We start from the raw sequence: 27418 nt of genomic DNA, 5'->3' as shown, positions 1-27418 counted from the left end.
TGGACACGTGACGTTTGATGTCACAACTAAAGCTGTGATGTGTTTCTCCTCCTTTTTAAGTTAATAAGCCTATTTATTGTGCACTCATAACCATGCATGATAATATGCATCATAGCGTTTATTTGCATTCAGGATGCGTGTATTTTCTTGTCCATATTGTCCATGACCCCATCACTCTATAGACCTGTGCCTATTTCTGGGTCACGACCCATCAACAACAATATACTATCAATTATATAACCTGCCTGTGTAAGATGTGCATAAATCAAAATGCAATAGAGTTTTCATTTGCATATAGTTTGTGGTTTACAGCAAAGGCTTGTGGATGCATTAAGGACACTGTCTTATTTATGCGTGCCGTTTCATGCGCATACAAAACAGGCCTGTAAAAAAGTAAAGGAGAGTAACCTAAATAAAAAGGAAAACAAAATGTTCTTGTTTTTAACTTTCCTGTGCTGTTTTTCTCCTGTAGGAGAGAAGATCTGACAAGACTGTCGACCAGTGAATAGGAATTTGTCCGGAGGGGAGAAGAGAGTGAATGTGTGTTTTCTTCAATGAATGAAGCAAGTAGGCGGCGTTTAAGACTGGTCTGAAGACAGGAGAAACGTGCTGGGAGTTTTCTCTCTACATTGGAATCTTGCAGCAGTGGCGGCCATTTTTAAGGACCATGTGGTTAACGGTACGCAAACGGCATTTCTTTTCGCACCATCATGACTGCTGTGGCAGCAGAGCTAAAGTTTCTTTGTGGATATGGATTTTTTGCTATTGTGCGACGCTTGTCCGAGGACAGGGCTACTACCCTACCGTGAACACGCAGTATGGGAAGTTACGAGGGGCGCGGGTTCCTTTGCCCAGTGAGATCCTAGGACCGGTGGACCAGTACCTGGGCGTGCCGTACGCCGCCCCTCCAGTCGGGGAGAAACGCTTTCTACCCCCCGAGGCGCCCTCCTCTTGGTCAGGGATCAAGAACGCCACTCACTTCGCCCCGGTGTGCCCGCAAAACATTCACAACGCCGTGCCGGAAATCATGATGCCCATCTGGTTCACCTTTAATTTGGATATAGTTGCCACGTATATACAAGAGCAAAACGAGGATTGTTTGTATCTGAACATCTACGTTCCAACAGAGGATGGTGAGTGTGTCGGGTATAAGGAAAACAATTACATTTTCTTTTCACTTCCTGTATTGTGTTTGAAGCATGAGTTGTCGTCTGGCGCATGCTGTGTTCGTGTACACCATTTCCATTCCCTATTCTGACTTGTTCTGCCCATGAAATCTCTCCATCAGCTCTTCCCTTCCATGCCACTGTTATGAGTTCCTCTTTTGTGTAGCTCAAGAGAGCAAACCAAAAAGAAATAGAGCAGGCCAGAAGAGAGCAATCAATGAGAAAGTAATCGTTTAATGTAAGAGCTCAGATTGTAATCTGACATGAAGATTGGATGTAATGATGTTGGTGCACCTCCCTCTCCTCACTTTCATGACTGTTCTGGGGATTAGCCGTCTGAGATTAGCCTACCTGATGAGCCAATCAGCTTTTTAGTAGAGTTGGTAAACTGTACTGGAACACAAGAGGCCTGTGGCATCGGTCCTAACCATGTAAGACCCTTTACTGTCCCCGTTTGCCTGTGTTTCGGTCGAAATTGATGTTTTCAAGTATGCACAAAGTGCATTTTTGGCAATCTCCTACTGATTTGAAAAAAAAACACATTTGTTCTGTTCCAAAACCTATAGTAGTACTGCTTAAACAGTCAGCTGCCTTTTGTGATCAGTTGTGCAAGCCCATAATAATGCTAGGGGAATGTCACAAAGTCATTTTTAGCAGTGACTGACTTTAAACAGTTAAATACCCCACCTGCCACACAAAATGTGTGACTTTTTGAGACTTGACTGTTGCTTTGTGTTACAGTTTGACATTAGCATGTTGCTAAGCTAACAGCACAGTCATCTAATAAGCATAACAAATATGACACCACCTCAACTGGTAGATCAGTGTGATTGTGGCATGAAAAGGTTGTAGATTTGATTCCCAGGGAACACACATACGGCCCTATTTTACTAATTTTAGAGCATGGTCTGAAGCACACGTCGCAGGTGCACTTAAGGTGTCTCCGAATCCACTTTTGCTACAGTAGTTTAATGGCGAAAAACGGTTGGGGCGCCAGGCGCATGGTCCAAAAGGGTTGTACCTATTCTCTTAATGAGATGGGTGTGTTTTGGCCATAACGTGAAATAAACCAATCAAAGACTCATTTCCCGTTTCCTTTAAAAGCCAGTAGGCCTACCACTTGCGCTTGTTTTCAGCATGGCTGGGTCCCGTACACCCTGCATATTAATTCGGTTTGTCAGTTCACCTTTTAATGCTTAATCCTGTTCTGTACACACACAATTCAGTAATTTACAGGACTGACAACCGCATTCTACAACCGAATTACCTCCCGCAAAATGCAGGTAGTGACATTTGCAGAAACATGTGTGTACATAAACGAACTGAACAACTATAGTTAATAAAGTGTTTAAACGTGCATCATCGACATGACTGGTCTTTCTTCTGAAAAAATAAATGCCTAAAAGGGGAAAAAGTTTTCTGTATGCGCGGTGCAGAAAATGACATAGGCACGAGCGTTTGCTGACTAGTGTTGCCTGATCTTGCACAAAAAAACGGCGAACAAGAAAAATTCAACAATAAACCAAAATATATCCAAATTCTTTACATTAAAGATCAAAATATTGTGACCGGCACGTTAATAACACCAAAAACTTGTTGCTTCATGAGCCAAAAGTCTTAACGGTTATGTGCCAAAACGATATGCACGTCTTGTTCCGTACAGACATGTAACAAACATTTAGGGGATTCACTCCCACATTTAAAGGTGCTCTAAGTGAATCTGTGTGACGTCACTTTTTGTTGATGTTTGAACTGTTTTCAAACAAACGGAGCGTAGCTAACTCCTCCCCTCCCTTCCGTGCTTTCATGAACGCGCCCAACTCTCACCCCCAAATCCTTCTTGTCGTTAATTGGCTGGAAGACTTTGTTATCCTTTCTGGTGGTAGGTTTGACCACTTTGTTTTTATTGCAGTTTGTGGAGCCTAGGCTGTCTACAGAGATCGCGTTTTTTACAGTTTGATCAGCGGACAGGCAGCCAGCAGATAGTGAGGAGATGTTTGCTGTATGAAACAAAAAATGTTTTATGGTCTAAAACGCGTGAATTCGCTTAGAGCACCTTTAAATGCGGTTGTCACTTCCGAAAGTTTGCAGTGTGTACGAAGCCATTACTGCAAGAATGGAAGTGCTACAACAGGGTTGCCCAAATCTTACCCTGGAGGGCCGAGCACTACATAGTTTAGGTCCAACCCTAATCAAACTTACCCACCTGTGATTTTCTAGTGATCATGAAGACCTTGATAAGCTTGCTCAGGTGTGTTTGCTTAGGGTTGGAGCTACACTCTGCAGTGCTCGGCCCTCCAGGGTAAGATTTGGGGAACCCTGTGCTACAATAAACACTCCCATAGAAATCTGATCCCGTGGGAGCTCCGGGTTCGACTCAAGCACCCACCCAAATGGCCGAGCACATATGCTCACCTGCTTCACATTTAGCTTCTTATACCATGTGAAAAAAAAAACTTGACTGCGCGCTTTCCTCCTTCTTTTCAAAGCGCATTGCTGGACGTTGTGACAAGCACCCATGGGCGGAAAAAGAAATTGGCGCCTATGAACATGCACGTTTGTTAAGAGTTGTATATCTGATCCTCATTTTTATATTTCAAAATATAGGTATGCATTATATAAGCCTATATGCATCAATGCGTGCATGCACATATGCACGCACATACACACATTCTATAACCATTACGTGATGGTAAATTGGTGCATTACCATCACGGTGGTAAAAAACTTGCACCTTCACAGCCCTATCTGACGTCTTCAGTTATTTTATTCATTGAGCACAGTGTATTGTAGGATATCTTTATCCTTAAGGGACAGATGTAACAGTACCTACCTTTAAAAAGTACTTATGACACCTTAGGACACTGCCAGTAGGTAGCTTACTACTGTAGGTTTTGGAACAGAGCAATTGTATAACAGCTACATAATCAATTTAATCTTAAAACATCTTAAGTGTTATAAACTGGACTTGTAACGGTGCCCACAAGTCGCTATTTACATAAGCACAGCGATTCTCTTTGCTCATGTTTTATTGAATGCACATTTAGTGCATTGTAAAAGTGAACCGCTCATTACATGCATTTCTGTATATATAATATAAGCAATGCAGCAGTGCAGAGATTTCATTCAGCCTTGTTTCGTGTTGGTGAAGGGTCTTATATAGCAGTGCATGTAAAACCAGGCTCTCTGTGTTCCAGCATGCAGCAAATCAATTCCGCTTTTTGGAAATATTTTCTGCCCAAAAGACCCCAGGCAACATTCTGGACAGGTTCTCTTTGTTATATCATAGGGAGGGATGGTGACATTGTTGCATGTTCTCCTCAAATGTTTCTTTCGGAGCCTTTTGTTATTTTGTAGTCTTTTATTCATTTTACAGTCAAAAGAATATCCAAGGAATGTGCCAGAAAACCCAACAAGAAAATTTGTAGGAAAGGAGGTATGTAAGCAAGCCAACATGGGAGCGAAATACAGAGAAGAGAGCGACTGGTACGTCCTCTCTTGAAGCTGTGGGATAACTGCGTCATCTACAGAGTATTAAGCTAATTGGAAAAAATATGATGTTTGTATGTTTGTGATGTGAATAATCCTTTAACGTGGCTGTGGAAAAGATATTTTCTCTTTGTTTTTGAAAATGTTTTTAAAATGCCACTTTACATGGGTCATTCCCTGGAAACTCTGCCATTTGTTTTTGTAGCCTGTCCTACAATAGATATGTGTTATATAATCAGTCCAGTCACACAAAAATTTACCTATAATCACATAATTTTTTTATTTTTTTTGTGATACTGTCACAGATTTCTACGGTTTTGCGTGATCGTATCACAAATTTCTGTTTATGTGTCATTGTCACGTATTGGTTACTCAACTGTTTTGTCCTATTTTCATACCATTTTCGCTTCAGTTTAGGGTTCGATTTACATAAAATGACATCCTTACCCAAACCCAACTCTAACCCTAACGCCAGGCGACATGTTTTAAAGCAACACTAAAGAGTGTTTGCTCTTTGCTGCCCTTACAGGTTGGAAGTGGAATTGTCTATTACCACTGTCGTAAATAATTTAGCCTACTGCAGCAAAGCTGGCTCTGGATTGTAGGTAGGCCGTAAAGCAAGTTTTTTTTAGTTTTCATTCAAACTACAGGACCGCGACCCGACGGTTGGACACTTCTTTAGTGCGGTTTTGGCCGATAGAGGGATGCAAAGCGAATGTGAAAGTGGCATTCACCCTGTTTTGAGTGGATAAACCACTGAAACTTTTTTGGAAATGTTATTTTAAAGGAATATTCCATTTTCTTAAAAGAAAAATCCAGATAATTTACTCACCACCATGTCATCCAAAATGTTGATGTCTTTCTTTGTTCAGTCGAGAAGAAATTATGTTTTTTGAGGAAAACATTCCAGGATTTTTCTAATTTTAATGGACTTTAATAGAACCCAACATTTAATACTTAACTCAACACGTAACACGTCAACGGAGTTTCAAAGGACTATAAACAATCCCAAACGAGGCATAAGGGTCTTATCTAGCAAAACGATTGTCATTTTTGACAAGAAAAATAACAAATATACACTTTTAAAGCACAACTTCTCGTCTAGATCCGGTCGTGATGCGCCAGCGTGACCCCACGCAATACGTAATGACGTCAAGAGGTTACAGAAGACGAACGCGAAACTCCACCCCAGTGTTTACAAGTGTGTTGAAAGAGGACCGTTCCGACGTTGTTGTATGTTGAATGATACTAATTAATGTCTTTGTGTCAGTTTATTGTTTACAATATTGTTTATTGTTTATATGTAACACGTGACCTCTCTACGTCACTACGCATTTACGTTAGGTCGCGTTGGGCCGGATCTAGACGAGAAGTTGTGCTTTAAAAGTGTATATTTATTATTTTTCTTGTCAAAAATGACAATCGTTTTGCTAGATAAAGACCCTTATGCCTCATTTGGGATTGTTTATAGTCCTTTGAAACTCTGTTGAAAAAAACTATTACGTGTTGAGTTAAGTGTTAATTGTTGGTGTCTATTAAAGTCCATTAAAATGAGAAAAATACTGCAATGTTTTCCTCAAAAAACATAATTTCTTCTCAACTGAACAAAGAAAGAAATCAACATTTTGGATGACATGGTGGTGAGTAAATTATCTGGATTTTTCTTTTAAGAAAATGGAATATTCCTTTAAGGTAAAAAAAAATCTTTAGTGTTGCTTTAAAATTTAGAAAATATAAAAAATAAACAAATACTTAAAGTGACATCCTAATGCAAACACCAAATCTAACCCTAAACCGAAGCGAAAATGGTTTGAAAATAGGAAAAAGCAATTGAGTAACCAATATGTGACAATGATACATAAACAGAAAATTTATGATACGATCACGAAAAACCGCGGAAATTCGTGACAGTATCACGAAAAAGAATAAAAAAATTATGTGACTAAAATGTAAGTAATTTTGTGAGACTTGGTAGCTATAATATAATGCAACTGGGTTGATAGTCAGTTAAAAAGGTGGAAATATAGCAAATGTCATTGCTTATGTTGAAATATTGATTATGACAAGTTACTGATACTGATAAGACTACTGAACCTTCTGGTTAAACTTTGTAGTTATAAAATAATGCACTTGATGATTTCATGATTCTGAAACATGATTTCAGAAAGATTAAGCCATTATTTCAAAATCTGTAAAATGATTTAATGAATTACTATTATTATTATTATTATTTTAATTATACAGTATATAACAAATTACAGTGTAGTAATAGTAACAAGCATATTGACTGATATTTTGATCCAAAATTAAAAAAAGGTAATTCAGCCAGTAGTTGGTCATAGGGAGGCACATGCAGTAGCACACAAATGGCACTGTTTCTTAAAGGTAAAATTCTCTCATCATCTTCCCAGACTTGTGTCATCCAAGATGTACAGTACTGTGCAAAAGTCTTAGGCCATCCTCCCAGAATTAGATTTGTTGTTTTTGGAAGTATTAGTAATCATATATAATTGTTTCTCAGTCTCTTTAATAGAATATATCCAGAAAATATGGGAAATGTATATATAGTATTAAAAACTGTATAAAAATGTAAACTGAATATACAGTCTCCGCTTCCACTTGAGCAATAGCAGGAAACTGCAGGATCTCTTAAACCTAAATAAAATTAAATCCTAATCTTTTTTTTTAAAGAAATTAATCTTTTTACTTCATTCTTCTCAAAAACACTCAAGGGGCCCTATTTTAACGATCTAAGCGCATTGTCTAAAGCGCACGGTGCCCAGTCCGATTCCACTTTTGCTAATTTAATGACGCGAAATATGGTTTGTGCGCCGGGCGCAGGGTCGAAAAGGGTTGTTCATATTCTCCTAATGAGTAATGGGTGTGTTTTGGGCGTAACATGCAATAAACCAATGAGAGTCTCAGCTCTCATCCCCTTTAAAAGCCAGTTGCGCTGGCGCTATGTCTAATCCCTATTTAAATGACGGACTTTGCAAACTGAAAAACTAAGCGGAAGAAGAAGACCCCCCAGTTTAAGAATAATGTTAAATAATTGTGTTGTTTTCACTATTTTTCGGATTAAAACCTTTAAAAGCCATTTTCTTTTAGTCATAGAAGTACAAATAGAAGGCTTTGAATTGCTGTAAATGTATTGATATTCTACATAATCATTGTAATCTCATAAAATAATTTGCAAATATGCAAGAAAAGGTTTGTACTCTAAAAATACGAACAAGAGAAAGAATTTACAAATGTGCGGACAGCGCCATTTTTTTTAAAGCATTACTTAAAAAAGGTTCTTATCTCACCATATACACAAGTTCAAAGTCATTATATACAATAAATCCGTGGGAAAGCATTAAAAAACATTTAAAAACAGATGCATTTATTTAAAGCAAAGCATTTATTTACTTACCAGGCTACAGGTGAAGCAGCTCTTTACGCATTCTAACGTCTCATAATCAGTCCTCATTTATGTCCAAGAGACTCAATAATAATCTTTTAAATTTTGTTTGTGTTTAGTGCCAAGAGAGGTCACACTAAACACGGACAGTCCCTAAACACAGGTAATTTAGTCCTGAAAATGTAATCTACATATTTGTACATATTTCCTGTATTTTCTGTTTGTATCTTAATAAAATAGATTGAAAGATAAATGTGGATGGACATGAAAACTTCTAACAACAAGTCTGGTGGTGGTGGCCTAAGACTTTTGCACAGTACTGTATGACTTTATTTCTTCAGCTGAACACTTTTATTCACTGTAGTCATATGCAGGAGCATCAGACGAGGATAATGGTGAAACTGAGTTACAGGGGCCATTGGTGACGGGGCCCCATACAAATACAGTATATTCATAATTCACAATATTAACATGATGACAGTAAAAAGTTTTAATAATGTGCAGGGATAAAAATTTCTTAAGACAATTTTTCAAATTTTTTGTATTTGCCTAGCGATTTGTGCCCTTCCATGTTAGTGATTACCCCTATGAGATGGGAAAATGGTTTGGTCTTGTCGTCCAGCTATTTTGGTTAAATTCAGCTTTTATTGTTGAAAGCAGTGTCACACTACACTCTCAGAAATAAATATAAAAAAGCTGTCACTTGGGCAAAACACTGTAAAAAGTGAAAAGTTGGTTCAACTTAAAAAATGACTTTCATTGGTTACATTTAATTTAATTTCATTAAAATTTAGGTTGAATAAACTGAACTTTTTTAGGTGTTAGCAATTAAAGTAACTTTGTAAGTTAAACCAACTTTTCACTTTTTACAGGCGCTAAAAAACATAAAGCTTAAATCAGGTAAGATCTCTGGAGATCTTTGCTCTTATCTTTTTTAATAACCTGATTTAAGTATTAGCCAAGCTTCCACTGGAATGAATGAGATCATGTCTTTGTGAACAGGGCTTAAGTTAGTCAAATTTCCCGTTCGAGTTATCTTTCAGAGCGAGTTCAGAGTTGCGAACGATCACAAATCCTTTTATTATAACCAACAGCGTGTAAACACGTCTCATTGTGCTGTAAAGTGTAGGACTTAAACTGAGAGTACACATTGCAAGCTTTCTGTATACATCTCCCATTTATTATTTCAATAAAAGTAGTGTTTTTATGCTGTTAACACTACAAACTGCAGTTTTAGGAGTGACAGCAGCATATAAATGCGGCAGTGAATGCGCTATTATTGTTATTCTCTCCCGAAATTCAGATGATTGCTGTGATAACCATGGCAAGTGATGGAAATGATATGTATAATAAGATATGTAATCTGTGCTTCATTTTATTACTGACTTTTCACTTGCTCTTTTTAGTATAAAGTATAGTATTAGTATAGTTTAATTAATATTATTATTATTAATTCAATATTTTAAATAAATAAAATATTTCAAACTAGTGTTTTGTTTGTGTCACAGTCAGATGTAAGTTTATTTAGCAGTCTATGTTTTTGGATTACTTGATTCAAGGTACAGTACATACTTTATAAAGGTCAAGTGTAAAATGTTTAATATGTTAATCTTCTATTATTAAGGTTGCTATGTTAATAGTGTCTTTTAGAAAAATTTGACTTCTAAATATAGACATATATAAATGAATAATAGTGAACAAGAAGCAGTCTTTGGTATCTGATCAGATGATTTGGTGTAAGGGGCCCAACATTTGGTTCTGTTACTGGGGCCCAATATTTGGATTACTTTACTATCTATTGTTATAAGCCTATTTTTAGTAAAAGCTTTGTTTGTGTTCAGCTAAAGAAAAAAGATGGCATAAGGGTGGATTAAATGATAAAATAATGTGTTTATTATGGTGCCCTATTCCTTAAGGAATGACCCATACATACTGTATTTTTATATTGAATATATATTCTGTAAAAGCCACTTTAACATGCACAGCACATTGAATTGGTTGGACATTGCGTCACTGATGTCATGAAGTTATGTATTGTACAGTAGGATGTGAGTCACTGATGTCATACAGCTTGATTTGTGTCAGAACGAGTAATATTATTTGACACGAGTCTTCATGCAGTCACAATATGAAATCTGTCACTACATAATCCTCTCCACTGATGTCAAGACTCATTCATCCATGCACATTATTAAAACCAACTGCCATATTAATGCTAATCATGTAATTCATACATCCATATAAGCATATAAAATCATTGTAGGATCATAAAATGGTACCCGCGATTGTCCAGTGTGTTCTTAAAGAGCACATGAACGCATTAATCTTCTGTACACTGTCAGAATAAGCCTTAAAAGCTGTCACTGAGACAGGTTCATAATAATCTATACCATTTAGGTACCAATATGTAGGTTTGAGGTACTAAGTTGCACTCTTTACGTACAGCAAAAGGTGTACCTGTCGAAAGGGTACCGCCCCATATAGTTATTATTTAAAGGTGCAGTGTGTAAATTTTAGCGGCATCTAGTGGTGAGGTCACGAATTGCAATCAATGGCTTAGTCCACTGCTCACCCCTCGCTTTTGAAACACATAGAGAAGCTATGGTAGCCGCCACCAGACAAACATGTCATCGTCGAAGACAACTTAGTAAAAAAATGTGTCCGTTAAGGGCTTCTGTAGAAAAATGGCGGCACAAAATGGTGACTTTCATGTAAGGGGACCCTCTATGTATGTAGATAAAAAGGTCTCGTTCTAAGGTAATAAACACATACCAGTTCATTATGAAAGGTCTTTATACACCCCTGATAATATAGTTTTGTATATCATTCTGCATTTTTGTCAAGAGATCCTTCTAAAAATTACACACTGCACCTTTAAACAGGGGGGACATCATTTTTATTTTTCTACTTTCAGAGAGAAATAACTTTAATTGTAATATATATTTGTGTGTGTGTGTGTGTGTGTGTGTGTGTGTGTGTGTGTGTGTGTGTGTGTGTGTGTGTGTAATATAGAGAAATAACTTTAATTATATACATAATATATATAATTTTTGGACATTTAGGAGTAGAAATGCAAGCATTTAGATGACCTTGCAGTTAACAAACATAAACCAAAAGCTAATTTTTATTTAAAAGGTCCTACTTTAATATAATGTTTGGCTTTATATTTTTCTGTAGAAGGCAGCAGATTTTGACAGCTGTAATGCATCAGCATCTGTAATAGCAGAGCATTGCCCACCAGGCAAATAATTCTGGGCCAGTTATTTGTTTACAGGCTTCACAAAGCTCCTTTATCAACACGTCACCTTAAAAATGAAATAATTGTGCAATAATAATTATTACCTTGAAACGGCGACATCAGTTCATTCAGTGTCTGAAAGCCTTACAGTCTGTGTTTATGAGATATACTGTATTGTTTATTCTGAGCTTAGATTGTTAATTAAGACTTAATAAGATAATAAGTGGAGCAGTGCAGCCTTTTCCAACCTCTCATAGTACATTGTTTACAGAAAACAAATGTAATGTTCGTTTTATTGTGTGTGGAAATTATTATTATATGATTAATAATTAAACAGAGATCAGATTTTGGTCATACTCACAGACAGGCACTGAAGAGGAAAAGCAAAGCTTGTGTTTTCTGCATACAGCACTTGTATTGGTATGCATTATTTGTATGTAGGCATTTTTTCATGAATATTATGAAATTAGTGCTGTAAATATTATTATATGTTGAGCAGTAACAGCGTTGTGTCATACACGAGTGCTGTGAATGTGCGGCAGCATCTTGCAGTCTCTAGTGATCTTGTTATGAGAAAAAATAAATATAAGAGCTAAGCATCAAACCAGTGTCTTTACAAAGCAGCAGATGAAGCTAAACTATTGAGAGCACCGATGAGAAAACTGCAGTTTAGATCACAGAGTTTTGTGTTGTTGGTAAAATGATGTCGTGTTGTGTGTTTGAGTCTTAAGGGAACAACCTTTCCCTAGAGGAGCCGTCTGTCTGTACAGTATATGGGTCATCATGAACAACAGGAACCAGCATTTACTCGACCTCATTTATTTCACTTTCTAGCTGCTTAATATACTTCAATTTGCCTAATTCTAATTTTTTTTCAAATGAACATACAGCACGTTTCACAATATAGTAATGCTTGGTGTCCTGTTTGAGCTTTTTTGGTGAATAGGAATAGAGGGTATGCATGTGACGTCACCTTTGGCGAAAGTGCCTGCGGTTACGCCCACTGAGTGGCAAAAGACAGAGTGAGTACAGCGTGAAATCAGCAAAAACATGGAGAAAACGCATCTAAATGGGAAAAAGCTGTTGTGCAATAGACTTTACTAACAAATTAACAAGAATTCGAAGCTATCGTTTTACAGACTGACAAAAAACACAGAAAGGAGAAGTAAATTGATCGTTTATGCCAATGTCCACAGACCACAGGTGGGTTGATAAGATTCTAGGGTCACTATCAAGCAGAGGGTTTACTTTCTATCTAAAAGGTTTTTTCCAAGTATTTGTATTTTATCCGTGTTTTTCTTTGGAAAACATACATTCCAAAGCATATTATCATAATTTTTATTATATTACATTTCATAAATACAAGCTTTTTTACATTTAATATTTAAGTACATTAACATACTTTTACTCAAGTAAATGTACACAATTTTAATGTGATTAGGTATTAAATACATTTTAATATGCAATATTAAAGAATACACAGTATGATTATATGATTTAGAATGTAGTGAAGTAATGGTTTTCCCAATACAAACATCCTAATAAAACACAGATGCTTGGAAAGTGTAACTAATGTAACTAAGTATTGTCCACCTCTGCTATCAAGTCCAACTAAATTCAATTTAAGCTGATAGTAGTCAGTTTTACAGGCATTTTCACAGCACCCGCTATGAAAACCAGCCATTTTGTTGAACGTTTGCCACTCAACAGGGCGAATTCCTGCGTGGTCACGTGGAAAAGTGACGTCAATGCATACTAGGGATGCACCGAAATGAAAATTCTTGGCTGAAAACCAAAAAAGAGGAAACCAAGGCCGAAAACTGAAACACTGAAAGAAAATATTATGGCAATTATTAGTACCATTGCATTTATGCCTATCACTGCGTAACTGTGTAAGGCACGGATCGGACTATCTTTCGGATCAGGGGGTGGGAAAAATCTAAAACAAATAAAGAAATTGCAAACAAGTTGTACATAAATAAGGTCTGAAATTAGCATTAGGTACAGAAATCTAATTACATGAATCATAACACTGTCTTTATTGTATAAATTAAATATATTATTATTTTTAGAGCTTGTCTTGGGTTGTTTGATTAACATTAATGACACAGACTTAAGTAGGTTAATTGAGGTTACTGTCTCTTTAAGAACAAATAAGCACAGACTGGTTTCTGACGCGTCTCTCTCATGTGTGCACTATTGAGGGCACTTAAACGCGTGCGCCGCGCACACAGAGACCGAGGGCGAATCCCAAACAGCGCAACAGTCGCTCCACATAAAAACGTTACGTGGATTTTCATTCCTTTATTCACCAAATGTATGTTAATGGACTACAGTATGAGACACATTAGCGTGACTCTCTCTAAAGTTTACACATCAAGAGTATTGGGCTGCGTTCCCCGAAACCTTCTTAGCTCTACGTCGTTCTTAAGTTGTACCTTATCGTTAATACGTGTTTCCCGAAACGTTCTTAGTTACGTATACCTTCTGTAAGTCATTCGTTCGGAAGGTTGGTCTGAAGCACTCTTAGCTATACCTTATCCCACTTGACTCCACTAGGGGCCATCACTGTGATAAAAGCTTACATTGCAGTCTATATAACTAAATATATATAAAAAAGTTGCAATACACTCCGTGTTCAATTAGGCAAATATTTTTATATTTAAAGAATAAAACATTCACATAATTAGACATCATTACACTGATGGTTGTTAGAATTTTAATCATGTTTCCGAAATGAACATCAGCTTTGAACTATTAAATGCTACAGGCTTAAGAAACAATTTAAAAAATATATTTTAGGTGGAGGAGTTGAAACTATGGCAGTTATGCAGCGAATCTCAATATTTCGTTTGTGCATTTCATATCAGTTAAATCTTTAGTTTAACGGCTATTTTAGCTGCAATAAAAAAAAAACAAATCAAGTAAAAATTTGCATGCCACGGGAGCACATTCATCACGAAATCATAATTGTTGATTTTCCTAAATATTATTACTGCTTGTATAGTCTAAGTCTCCTAAGGTCAACAAAATTTCCACATTAAAACTAATCAAAGCTAAAATGCAATCATAATATATATTTATATATAATATAATATATATTTTTATGTTATATTTAACAGGCGACTTGAACTATTTCTTAACTTAACTTGAACTATTTCTGAAATGTTTCTTTAATAAAGAACTGCGCTGTCTCATAACGCAGCGAAACCTATGACATAAAGTGAACAATTGATTGTCGAGCAATCGATATCAACCTATTAAGCACCACCGCCATGGACAGCACCTGGTAACGTCGTACGTAAGAAGGAATACCTTAAGAAACCCGCTAAGGTACAGTTCGGGAAACACGCCTAGAAAAGGTATACCTGTAGTTAAGGTTTAACTTAAGAGTCTTCGTAGGGCGCGAAGAGACAACGTTATCGGGAAACGCAGCCCTGATCTTTGAAGGGCATACTGTGATGATCACGTCTGGACCGAACACATTCAATTCAATTCAATTTTATTTATATAGCGCTTTTCACAATTGATAATTGTTTTAAAGCAGCTTTACATTAATAGAAGCAGTGAAAAGCACAGAAAATTGACAGATAGCACAACATAATACACGATAGCACAAGCAGCTAAATTTGCTGCAGCTATAAATCAACATTATAAGCGAACGTATTACTAATGTAACGTATAAAAGTTAAGCCCAAGAAGGCTACCTCCCCGGGTTGAAAAACCCCCTAGGAGAAAAAAACCCCGCATGTGCCTCTGTGCATGTTACAGAAAGCTGCTCACTCTAGCGCCTTTTTGCGGTTAAATATGTCCACAACGTAGACATGTTGCTTCAGACAAGCATGTCATCACAACATTTCGGCCGTATTGTTTCGGTGATAAAGTCTTTCGGCTTTTGGGCCATTTTCGGCTGAAAATGTTCGGTGGCCGAATATTCGGTGCATCCCTAATGCATACCCTCTATACTTGTAAATGTAATGCAGGTGTGTTTGATTAGGGTTGGGTCTAAACTCTGCAGGACAGTGGCCCTCCAGGACCCCCACCACTGATTTTAATCATTCAAAGTGGTTTACTACATTAAATGTCTGTGAATATCACACCCCAGAGGTCTTAATCTTTTTCACTGTATCAACAATCAGATATCATTATAAATAATATTGGTATAGTTATATAAAATTATAGGTTAAGTTTTATTTTAATTCATTACAGAAAATATATATTAAAATTGTTTTAATTTAATGATCAAAATTACAATATTTAGCTGTGTCGCCCATTTAACATTAATTATTGTGACACCCAAGACAACAGAAATTGGATTCTCTCTACAGCACGGCAGGAAGTAAATAATTGCATCTGTCATGCTCAACTAATTAAAGTTTTTATAAATTATAAAATAACCATATCATTCTAACCACAATTTGGTCCCAAACTAGCAAGACCAAACAAAATGACACACTAAATAAATTTCCACCAAACACAATATTAAGCTTTAGACATAAAACAGATTTTAGAAACTAATAGCAAAAATTACAAACCTCACTCAGAAATGACTCAAATAACTTTTAGCTTGACTTCTGTCACTTTTGATTTTGGTTACATTTAAGTTGATGATCAACATTTCTCTATTTTGTGCCCTGTTTGTGTAAAGTGCAGTCAGTTTATATTTTTGTGACATAATTTGCTGCTACAGTTTGTTGTAATGGTTGTGTTAATATAAATAATGTTTGTATGATCTGGTTTGTTTTGATAGTTGTTGCATTTGCAATTGAATGGCATATCCATGGGGATATTTTTTGATCATCTTAAATACATAATAATAAAGGAACACATCACAGCAGTATATATTTTTAAGTTAGCAAACACCAATAAATAATGTAAGCTTTCAAAAGCACACTTCTGACCTTTAAAATGAGGGTTTTAGATTTAAGAGAACAATCTGTTTGATCACCCAAAATTCACTCTAATAGTCTCAACATGCAGCAACACTAAATCTTATGTAAATTCTGATAAATTTGCATAACATAAAATCATCAGTAAAGGTTGCTAGGCAACAGTACACTTTGGCTCTGAGAGCCTGTTGATGGTCTTTCCACTCTCAGTTGAGCTCTTTCAATCCAATTTGCCGTAGGGATTTACAAAAGAATTTTATCAAGACATTATGTTCGGTGGAAAAGCTGTTTCCGAATGGATGTAGGTACACTGGGCCTGCCAGAATGCACACACACACACACACATACTGTACTGTACGCCCATCTGTGATGATGATAGGTAGGAGAGTGAGCGAACACATTAAAGTTCATGTCGTGTTCCCTCGAAGAACATTGTGTACAAGAGCACTTCACAGTATTATCATGAGGCTGTTTTGGCAAGAGCTTCTGGAGGATGCAAAAATGGATCAGGAAACAACCAAACTATAACTCCCCATCCGCTCTAATGTCTTTATTCCACTGAAATCTTCCGTTTCCAAATTATGAAATTGCCTTTTCACTGCATTTTTTGTAGCACTTTATCAAACGTTTACAGTGGATTTTGGAGCATAATTTGATGTTCAAAGGTTTTCTTGTCAGGGACATATGCTGTTTTATTCAGATACCGCATTAAAGTCAACGTGAAACAGCTTTTGTAATCCATTTTAGTTTCATAACACTTATTTGGGGGTTTAACAGGCTGTTCTGAGGTCAGGGATCTGCTTGACAGACGATTGGAGGAAAGGGGCTGCTCTCAGCCAAGAAAAGTCTTTTTGGAAATAATGACAAATTATGAAAATAAATATATAACAACATGCACTGATGTGTTCAAATGCATTCACCTACATTATTAAACATTTGTATAAGACTATATGTGACCCTGTCTGTGAAATCCAGACTTAAGTCTCATGATCTAATTTTAAGGTATTTTGAGAAAAGCTGACATAGCACACATTTCTGCTCATCTCATGTTATGAGGCGTGCACACCAAAGCTTTTACGCCAGCGGCCGGTGTATGTTTTCACTTGTTTCCAATGGAAGCGCTGCGTTTTCAAAAAAAGCAGCAGTTGGCATTTTTTTCTACGCTGAAAGCCTGCGTTTGTGAAAAATATTCAACTTCGAGTGAAAAGCTCAGCTCGTCAATATCAGTTCTCACACGGCTGTCCTATCACACTGGAGGAGGGTTGGGACAAATATCACAACAACCAATTGGCACGTCGTACAACGACTGATACAGTAAAGTTAATGTATCACAGCAACCAAAGTGCTTAGCTGAAGAAAGCTGTCAGCTGGCTGAAAAAAGCTGTCTGTACGCCTGGTGTTTTCAGTCTTGTTTAAAAGCTTTGGTGTGCACCCCCCCTTAATCTTAAGTACCTATAGAGTAATAATGCATCCTTCATATCTCTGAAAAGTCTATAGTTTAAACAGATTTATAAAAGACAGATCAGTTGTAACGCTACTTTCCAAAATAACTCAAGCTCCTGGAGGCGTAAGGCGGACGGAGCAAGTAATGAGCAAGAAACACACAAAAACACTATCCCGCTATCTCTGAATAACTTATGATTCACTACATGTTTGTGTCATTTATATAACATGTATATGCACTTATGCACCAATTGCCAACAAATAACAGACATTACATTTACATTTAGTCATTCAGCAGACACTTTTATCCAAAGCGACTTACAAATGAGACATTAGGGGCCCTATTTTAACGATCTGAAACGCAAGTCCGAAGCGCAAAGCGCAAGGGACTTTGTGGGCGGATCTTGGGCGCTGTTGCTATTTTCCCGGCGGGAGAAATAAGTCTTGCGCCGGGCGCAAATCAATAAGGGGTTGGTCTGAAGTAGGTTTATTATTCATAGGTGTGGTTTGGGCGTAACGTCAAATAAACCAATCATAACGCTCTCCAACATTCCCTTTAAATGCAAGGGCGCAAGTTCCATGGCGGGTTGCTATTATTATGACGGATTTGACAGGCGCACGCCAGGAGCGGTTCACAGCCGAGGGTAGACCGATGTTCTTGTAAGAGCAGTCAAAGACAGAGAAGTTGTTTTGTATGGGGATGGGAGAAACCCGCCCAAATCAGCGTCGGTTAAACAGGCGTGAGAGGAAATAGCCGCAATTGTCTCATCAGCTGCGCCAAGCACTACAATGATGTCAGGAGACGGCGGGATCCCAAGCTTGCCAGCATAATCGGGCACGCCGGGCACACAGGAGGACATCGCTGCGTCCACCCTCACCCCTGAAAGGGTTTGGGGGCTTTGAAATCGGACACAAGAAACGCAAGCAAGGTTCAACCCCAAAGTACACTTACAAATCAAGTTCACATACATGAAGGTTTCTTATGAAAACATTTTAATTATTATTTACATAAAATAAACGTAATACAGCCACACAACAAACTTATGAAAATATTTTAATCGTTATATGCATGATAATTGTTTAACGCTGCCACACAAAATAAATAAAAACTATCACCACAATGCTCACCACAATGATTTCCCTTATCTCATGTATTAATATTTTTTATTGTAACAATTTATGATTTAATGATTTCCCTTATCTTATATTTTTTATTGTAACAATTTATGATTTGTAAAAATAACTGTTGCATCTGTGTAGATTAGATAAGCAATGCGCGTTGTGCACGCTATACGGTCAAGCATGCGCCCTTAAAATAGCATAATGAACCACGCGCAACGCGCCACTGACTTTAGACTAGTTTTTTTTGGTTAGTAGCGCAATTGCTTTTTGAAACTGCAAAATAGCATAAGAGATGGTTTGCGCCGGAGCACGCCTCCTTTTTTGCGCTGAACCGCCCAGGGAGCGCAAGTTCATTCCCTAGTTTGCCGACGTGCGTCTGTGGAGGGAAAAACCCGCTGTGCGCCGGTGCAAAATACGAAATGATACATGCGTCACTGACAAGGTCAATTGCGCTGGGTGCAAGATGGGGCCCTTGATGTTGATTTACCGATTTACCAGGTGGCCGGTGACTTCTTTTTCAAGGACGTGTGAATACAGCGAAGCTCATCAAAACATGTATCATGTGTCATCACTGTGGCTTGGTGTGTCAAAATAAGTGTCTGCTGCAGATGCTTTGAAGGGGTTCATGATAAAAGAGACGCTCACGTTAATTGCTTAATCTCATGTAAAATCAGAGTTTACTGTTAACTTAGTGTCAGTATTTTGTGAACACTCTTATCGTAAACCCTTTCGGCGCATGTGTAGCAGGCACGTTTTGACATGATGCACATAGGTTCACATGATGCACCGAATACATATTTTGACATGACAAGCCATGCACATTACACAGCAAACACATATTTTGAATTCCTGCCCATCAGAAGAGAAGTCACTGTCTGCCACTGCTTACCGCCTGTGGTTCCGACTCCTGAACAGGATCTTTTATCGTAGGGACCGCTCCATCATATAGAGCTGGCAAACCCAGCATTGAATTGCTGGCCGGGAATAACAAACTCCATCCACCGTTGTCTTAAAGGGATATTTTGGCCAAAAATGATGTTAAACGCATGATTTACTCACCCCCAAGCTGTCCGAGATGCATATCCATCATTTTTCAGACAAACTTATTTCCAGTTATTTTAGAAAATGTTTTAGATCTTTCAGTTAATCAAATCTGTAGTTACGGGGTCCACGTCCTTCAAGTCCAAAAAATGTGCATCAATCCTTCACAAAATAAATCCAAACGGCTCCACAATGATAAACAAAGGCCTTTTGAGGGTAATTGTTGTAGAAATTTCCATATTTAAAACTTTATAAAAGAAAATAACTAGCTTCTGATAACGCCGACATCTTAGTCGCGTCTGCATTCAAGATGAGAGCGTACGCAGTTTACGGAGGTTTCTCTGCTGCTGCTCTGTGCCCAGCCCCTCCGAATTTGTCATACGTCACTTAGAAAAGTGCGTACACTACGCTGATACTCTCTCCTGAATACAGAAGAGTCTAAGATGGAGACGCTACCAGATGCTAGTTTTTTTTTTGTTTATAAAGTTTTAAATTTGGATATTTCTACAACAACACCGTGAAGATTACCCTCAGAAGACCTTTGTTTATCACCCTAGAGCCATTTGGATTTATTTTGTGAAGGATGAAAGCACATTTTTTGGACTTGAAGGTCTGGACCCCGTAACTTTACATTTGATTAACTGAAAGATCTAAAACATTTTCTAAAATAACTGAAAAATGATGGACATATGCATCTTGGACAGCTTGGGGGTGAGAAAATCGTGGATTTAATATCATTTTTGGCCGAACTATCCCTTTAACACTGGGTTCTTTGGAAAGCTAAACAAGTTTTACACACTTACCTGGTGCCATTGTTGATTCTTGGTCTAAACCAGACTGACATATCTTTCACACGCAACGCTGTCCACAACTTCTACTCAAATGAGGCGTGCTAATGGGCCTCTCTGGTTTTCAAAGGCAGGCCCTACTGAAAAATCCCGCTAAGACCAGCATAAGCTGGTAGCTGGTTTTAGCTGGTTAAAGGTGGCACTAGCTGGTTTAAGCTGGTCCTCCCAGTCTGGCAAAGCTGGTCATGCTGGTGGGTCAGCTGGTCTTCCAGCCTGACCAGCTAAGTCCAGCTAGACCAGCTGAAAAGGTGAGCAAAACACAGCTAGACCAGCTTCATAGACCAGCAAAACCAGCTAAAACTAAGCTGGGAGACCAGTTAAAACCAGCTCACCAGCTTATGCTGGTCTTAGCTGGATTTTTTAGTAGGGGGGTCACATATAAGTTACAAGTAAGCAAATAGTTGGTTGACTGGGTCTGTGGTGGTTTGACCTGAAGGATATTTGATCTATTCTTTCGATGTCAATTGCAGCTTTATGTAAATCACATCTATGCTGCAAAAAGAAAGACCCGCTGATGAACATCTTCTGGAGATTAAACATAAACATAACATCTTTGGTGTATTTGGTACACTATATATTTAGCTTAAGATTTCTTTTGATAGATCTTGCGGTTAATACAATGTTTAAAGCTTCAAAAGCATTTGCTTAAAGTGACAATTTGTCACTTGTGCTATGAAACATGCACATTATGGAAATCTGTCAGGGGAGTTATTTCTGTCGCTTGTCAAATGGGAACAGACGAGCCACTTATTACGGCAGCATTCAGGTTAATAATTTTGGCCTTGGTGCGGTTTAATTGCTGGAAAGAAGAAAATTTGGTAGGATCAAGCTGCAGATCTTATTTACACAGCATTGTGAGTGTGAATATTTTTTTCCACAAGAAAGATGAATTAACATTGAATTGGACAAGGTGTAAGATTCCAGCAGTCTAGAAATGTGATGGAACAGCGATGACAGACCAAAAAAAATAACATGGAAATGTGTCTCGGATAGCTCGACTTTTCTATGGTTTGAAGCATTTGAGTAAGTTAAAGGAAGAAATGCGAGCGGGAAGCGGATGTCCCCTCCACTTGATATGGAACGGCTCTTTTAAATGTGTGGCAGACCGTAGGCCTGGCGTGAACGGGGTCTTTGCCAGTTGCATTTGATTCATTTCGACTTGAAATGCAAGACGCATCTCATCCAGGAAGTTTTCCATTGGAACTTACACTGCTCACTGGCCTCTGTACAGCAAACTGTCCTTATTACTAACTCTAATATAAAGGACTGGTTATTCTGACAAGGTCAGAGCTTAGATGTGTCTGTGATCTAAATGTTTTAAAATGTTTAAGCTTATCCTTCGGAGGATTTCAATTAAATATTTGAATGAACCTATAAATAAAAATGTCCTCATAATTTACTCAACACATGGCTAAATGAGATCAAACAATTATTATAAGAAGATAACAAGATGGCGCTGTTATATAAAAATTATTTGTTGGTTTCCAACTGAAGAAAAGTAGTCACATACATTGGGAATGGCATGAGGGTGAGTAAATTATGAGAGATTTTGAATGTAATAGTGATTTGTGTATCATGGGACGACAGCTTCCCTATTCTCGCATACTATTGGTTATTTCTGTAGCAGTTAGTGGTAAGGACAGCTTATAATGCAGTCTTTTATATATGCAGCACTTGTAATAAAAGCAAAAGACGAGAGAACAGGAAAGCCATTTGGCTACTAATACCTTGGTGTCCTTTTTTTTGGCTGTCCTTCTCTTTTAAGATTGAAGTGTCCTCATTGGTGATTAAACTATTGTCAGTCATTTTATCATTTAATCGTCATCTTTTATCATTAAATTCATGCCTAACCTTCTTTATGAGGGTCAATCTCATCAAAAAGGCTTAAGACATGTCTCGGTCATATGCACTGTATGTCAAGTTAAAATAATACAATAAATAATAGCGTCCCAAACCAACCATCAGGTTTGCCCCAAGCATGCCCCAAGCATGTTTTAAAACAATAAAGTATTTCTTTAAAGTGGCGGTAGAATGTAAAACTGTATTTTTGTAGGCATAGATGAATAATAAGAGTTGTGTACATGGTAATAACAAAACGTGAGCCTTAAACACAATTGTTTCCTCCTTCTTATGTAAACCTTGTGCATGCAAAAGACTGCTGGAAGACAGACCAATCTCAACATGACGCCAACTGTGATGTTACATGATGTTTAAACATTTAATTACAAATTTAATTAAATACATTATTGTTACAATGCTAAAAACAAAGTTGTGACTGCTGAGTAAGCGCTATATGCTAGTTAATGCTATATGCTAACATTTAGGCTAAAATACTACTATCAAACTTACACAAACTTACCACTCAGAAACGTCCATTAACAATCTCCAAACAATTAATTAATCCTCAAATTCTGTATCTTTGTCTAATAATGGCTCAAAAATAAGGTCTGTTTGCACACACAGAGCTACTGAAATGAGCAGCTCTGAGAAACAGCCAATCAGAGCAGACCTCAACATTATTATGCATAACCTTTTATATAAGGTAATAGACTATTTCATTGTATTCAGTTTGGTTATTCCATGCCATTCCATGTCAACGTAACTATATTAAGAACACTGTTCTGGTGCTGTGTGAACGCGGCGTTTATACTTCTCAATAACTCATTTTAATTTTTAACCAATGGTAACATTAAATTCTGTTGATTTATGAAGTATTCATATTTTATCCTGAAGCAAAATGCCAGGATACATTACAGTAACAACAATTTAAGAAGGGGATGTGCATAACTGTCATTATCTTGGTGCTACACTTACAGTATGTTGATTATTATCATCATAATGCACACCCACTGTGTAAAGGTAACCACCTTGGGTGTGCATTATTTTCAAATAATTCAACGGCTAGTCGTCAATTATTCCTTACATAATTTTAGGAGAAGAAATGAACAAAATTCACCCCTGTGTGCCACACTGAAATCATTATCTAGAATGAAAAGATCAAATATCATTTCACTGAGGAATGGACTGAGAATGTGTTGAAGCAGAGACCACATGAGGATCTCATACAGACAGGAAAGTGAATATCATCTCCAGATTATCAGGAGTCAACATTTCACCAATAAGTCCCTCGCCACACCGTGACCTTTGCGATATGTTAATCTCGACTCAGTCTATTGTCACATTGACCCTCTTCTCCGGCTCTTCAGAATGGGATGCACTTTACATTCAGTAGCTCTTTACACTGATGCATAGGTCACAGACTGTACTGTATTGAACTCACTGTAAAAACTGAACGCCAGAGACTGAAAAGTAAAGGAGACGGGCTGCTGCCGTTCTCTGAGGTTAATATTGATATCATATAAAGTGCTGGAGTGCAGAATAGGTCTGAGATAGAGAAGCAGCATTTTAAAACTAATGTTGGAACTGAGTGATTTTATGATGTTCAGATTCATTAAAATTTTTTGTTCCTCTGCATTCTTCTGCCAATGTGGATAGAGTACAATAAAATACTATTACATTACTTATTCAAGAATAAAATGAACTGATGGTTTTTATGAAGCCGTCCAAAAGATTTACAAATCAGTCCCTGATGTCCCCTAATGATTCCAGTAGCGCTTCACTGCAAAACCCAACATCCTGGGAACGGGGTTGGATATAGATCTAGGGGGCGGGGTTGAATACAGATCCAGGGGGCGGGGTTGGATCCAGATGCAGGCAGTGGGTTGGATCCAGATGCAGGGTTGGATCCAGATACAGGGGGTGGGGTTGGATGCAGATGCATGGGGCAGCCTTGGATCCAGATCCAGTGGGCAGGGTTGGATACAGATACAGTTGGATACAGGTGGGTTGGTTACATTTCAGGGGCTGGGGGTTGGATCCAGATGCAGGGGGCACGGTTGGATATGGATCTAGGGAGCGGGGTTGGATATAGATCCGGGGGACAGGATTGGATATAGATCCAGGGGATAGGGTTGGATCCAGATACAGGGGGCGAGGTCAGATTCAGATCCAGGGAGCGGGGTTGTATTCAGATCCAGGGGGCGGGGTTGGATCCAGATGCAGGGGCAGGGTTGGATCCAGATGCAGGAGCGGGGTTGGATACAGATGCAGGGGGCGGGGTTGTATACAAATCCAGGTGGCAGGGTTGTATACAGATCCAGGGGACGGGGTTGGATACAGATGCAGGGGGGCCGGGTTGGATACAGATGCAGGGGGCGGGGTTGGATACAGATGCAGGGGGGCCGGGTTGGATACAGATCCAGGGGGCGGAGTTGGAGCCAGATCCAGGGGGCAGAGTTGGAGCCAGATCCAGGGGCGGAGTTGGAGCCAGATCCAGGGGCGGAGTTGGAGCCAGATCCATGGGGCGGAGTTGGAGCCAGATCCAGGGGGCGGAGTTGGATCCAGATCCAGGGGGCGGGGTTGGAGCCAGATCCATGGGGCGGGGTTGGATACAGATCCAGGGGGTGGGGTTGGATACAGATTCGGGGGGCGGGGTTGGTTACAGATGTTTTTACAAATGGGTGATATCATGCAATAAAAAACGACCGTATCCCTTATTTAACTGTGATCATTACTTACATGGGCACACTAAATTATTAATCAATCTCGACTATATTATTAATTAAACATAGAATTTAGGGTGCCACGGGTTGCAACTTCGCAATTATGCTGGTGGAGCAAAGTTTATAAAGTGGCAGGAGTTGGATCTGGACCTCAACCTCTGGAGGCTGTGTTTTGCAGTGAGGACCATTTCAATGAATCATTGAATTATCAAAGTAATCACAAACTTTCAAAGTCAAACCAAAAACCATTATCTGTATGTAATGCCTGTAGAACTTGAAATGATTCTCAATAACTGATGGTAGCATGAAATAGTATTTATTCAGGGTTTTTTATATTTGTAAGAGTTGTTGGGAGATATGGAGAAGCCTTTTTAAAAATGAGATTTTTGCATGTGATGAAAATCTGCCACAAAATTACACAAAATCTGGCATAATTACTCATTGAAAGATAAAACATTACACAGCACCTGTATCATGATGGATTCAGTCTGCATTAAAAGACATCTAAAGAGATTTCTTGCCTCAGGTTTCACAGCTGCCAACAATCTCAAACAATGCATCACCATAACCTAAAAGTGAGTAATGTAGGACAATATTATATAAAAGGGTTATAAAAATCCAGACTGTATACCCGTTTTGTGCCTTAAACACTTGCATTTAATAAACAGTAAAAAGAAAGAATCAAAATCACCTTTATTGCCAAGTACCAGTACTTTAAAATATACACGTCTCAACAGAGGATAAAGACATTTACTGTACATTAGTGCAGGATTTATAAAGTGCGCCCAGTGTAAAAGCACACGCCTGAGGTAGTAAAGTGCATTTAGACAGGATGAGTTGTGTGCATATCTGACACCATTGTGGGGTTTTTGTTAGTGTCTGATTTTAAATAAAGATTACTGTATCATGTTGTTCAAAGCTTCATGAAGAGAAATTTAGGGCTGGAGCTAATGATTATTTTCAATTAATGTAAAGATTATTTTTTCTTATTAGGTAATCAATCTATTGGCAGTAAAAAAAACGCAAACACTCATAGGGCATCATGTTTCATTAATGCCACATAAGTTCTGTCTAGCACTTGAAAAAAAAACATTATTAAGGCATCATAAAATCCATCATAAATAGGCAAATAAGACAACATGTAGTTTTAAGGGGCCAAGGCCAACAATAATACTAACACAGTGCAAAGAATACCTGAATGCATCTTTAAGTCTAACATTCATACTTACATACTTTCATACCCGACATAAACAGTGCAATGAAAATAAATGGGAGCCTGTGTTACTAATATCACTAACTTCACTCAATTACTGTTGCAATTCTCACAGCAATTTGTAACTATAATTATTTGTAATTATAAGATGTGGCTCATTCAGATAAATGCATTCAATCTCATCTCAGCATGATCTGCTTTCAACCCAGTGATGTTGGATTTAGGAGTGACTCTTCATTATTGTTTTTGTATGATTATTATTGTACAAATTCAGAATTAGCCACCATGTAAAATAATTATGAAATCCTATGACATCAGGCTAGGTTTTATGTTTGTTTTTTGTTACCCAACATCACATGTTGACCAGTTGTATCTGTACACACAGCTGATGACATCACAGAGTGACTGTATAAATCCTATAACGTTAATAATCTAAAGGATTCATTTGAATTGTTGAAATGATTGTTGGTTTTTAAAAAGAGTGGAGAAAATATATACTCTTTTACATTTTGTTTAAGAAGGGCTGATAATGAAGCATTATGTTTTATTATTGCAAATTGTTGCTTGTAGTTAATGCATTTTTTAAATCTGTATTACTGTAAGTTCTGCTATTGGCCCTTTAAACACTACTGTGTGTAATTCATTTTAATGAAACTACAGTACTGGTTATATTGCACTATTTTCTATGACTGTAAATATGATTTGTAATATTATGAGCAAACTTAATAAGAGGTTGGGAAACTCTAATATTTTTCACCACCATATGATAATGTACACGAAAATCATTTAACCGAATGTGAATCATAAACCTCTTGATAAGTTTTGTTCAGACGGATGCACACGATGTTAACTTGATACTGTACAGTACAGTATGTATGAACACTAATGTCAATGATTTGTATTATATGAGCTGTTTAATGTGTTATTTAATATGAATGTTATTCAAATGTGTCAGGTTTATGCCTCATACTATATGATCATACTATTTTGAATTTTCCTGTGCT

At 37.7% G+C, this 27418-nt stretch overlaps 1 protein-coding gene across 3 annotated transcripts in view; it reads left to right on the top strand.

The window, feature by feature from the left end:
* nlgn3a (neuroligin 3a) overlaps positions 1-27418 on the top strand; it is a 276767-nt gene that overhangs the window by 67014 nt on the left and 182335 nt on the right. For 2 of the 3 annotated variants that reach the window (XM_073854065.1, XM_073854066.1), the window contains exon 2: positions 473-1133. In XM_073854065.1, the coding sequence (XP_073710166.1) occupies positions 668-1133 (466 nt within the window). In that variant the 5' untranslated portion in view covers positions 473-667. Of the gene's footprint in view, positions 1-472; positions 1134-4542; positions 4603-27418 lie in introns of all 3 variants that reach the window. The other variant, XM_055177421.2, reaches the window with a different exon arrangement.

The sequence above is a fragment of the Misgurnus anguillicaudatus genome, chromosome 16 (genome assembly GCF_027580225.2).
Source record: "Misgurnus anguillicaudatus chromosome 16, ASM2758022v2, whole genome shotgun sequence".
NCBI classification, from domain to species: domain Eukaryota; kingdom Metazoa; phylum Chordata; class Actinopteri; order Cypriniformes; family Cobitidae; genus Misgurnus; species Misgurnus anguillicaudatus.
The sequence above is the reverse complement of the archived record's forward strand: the minus strand, read 5'-3'. Positions and strand labels throughout refer to the sequence as shown.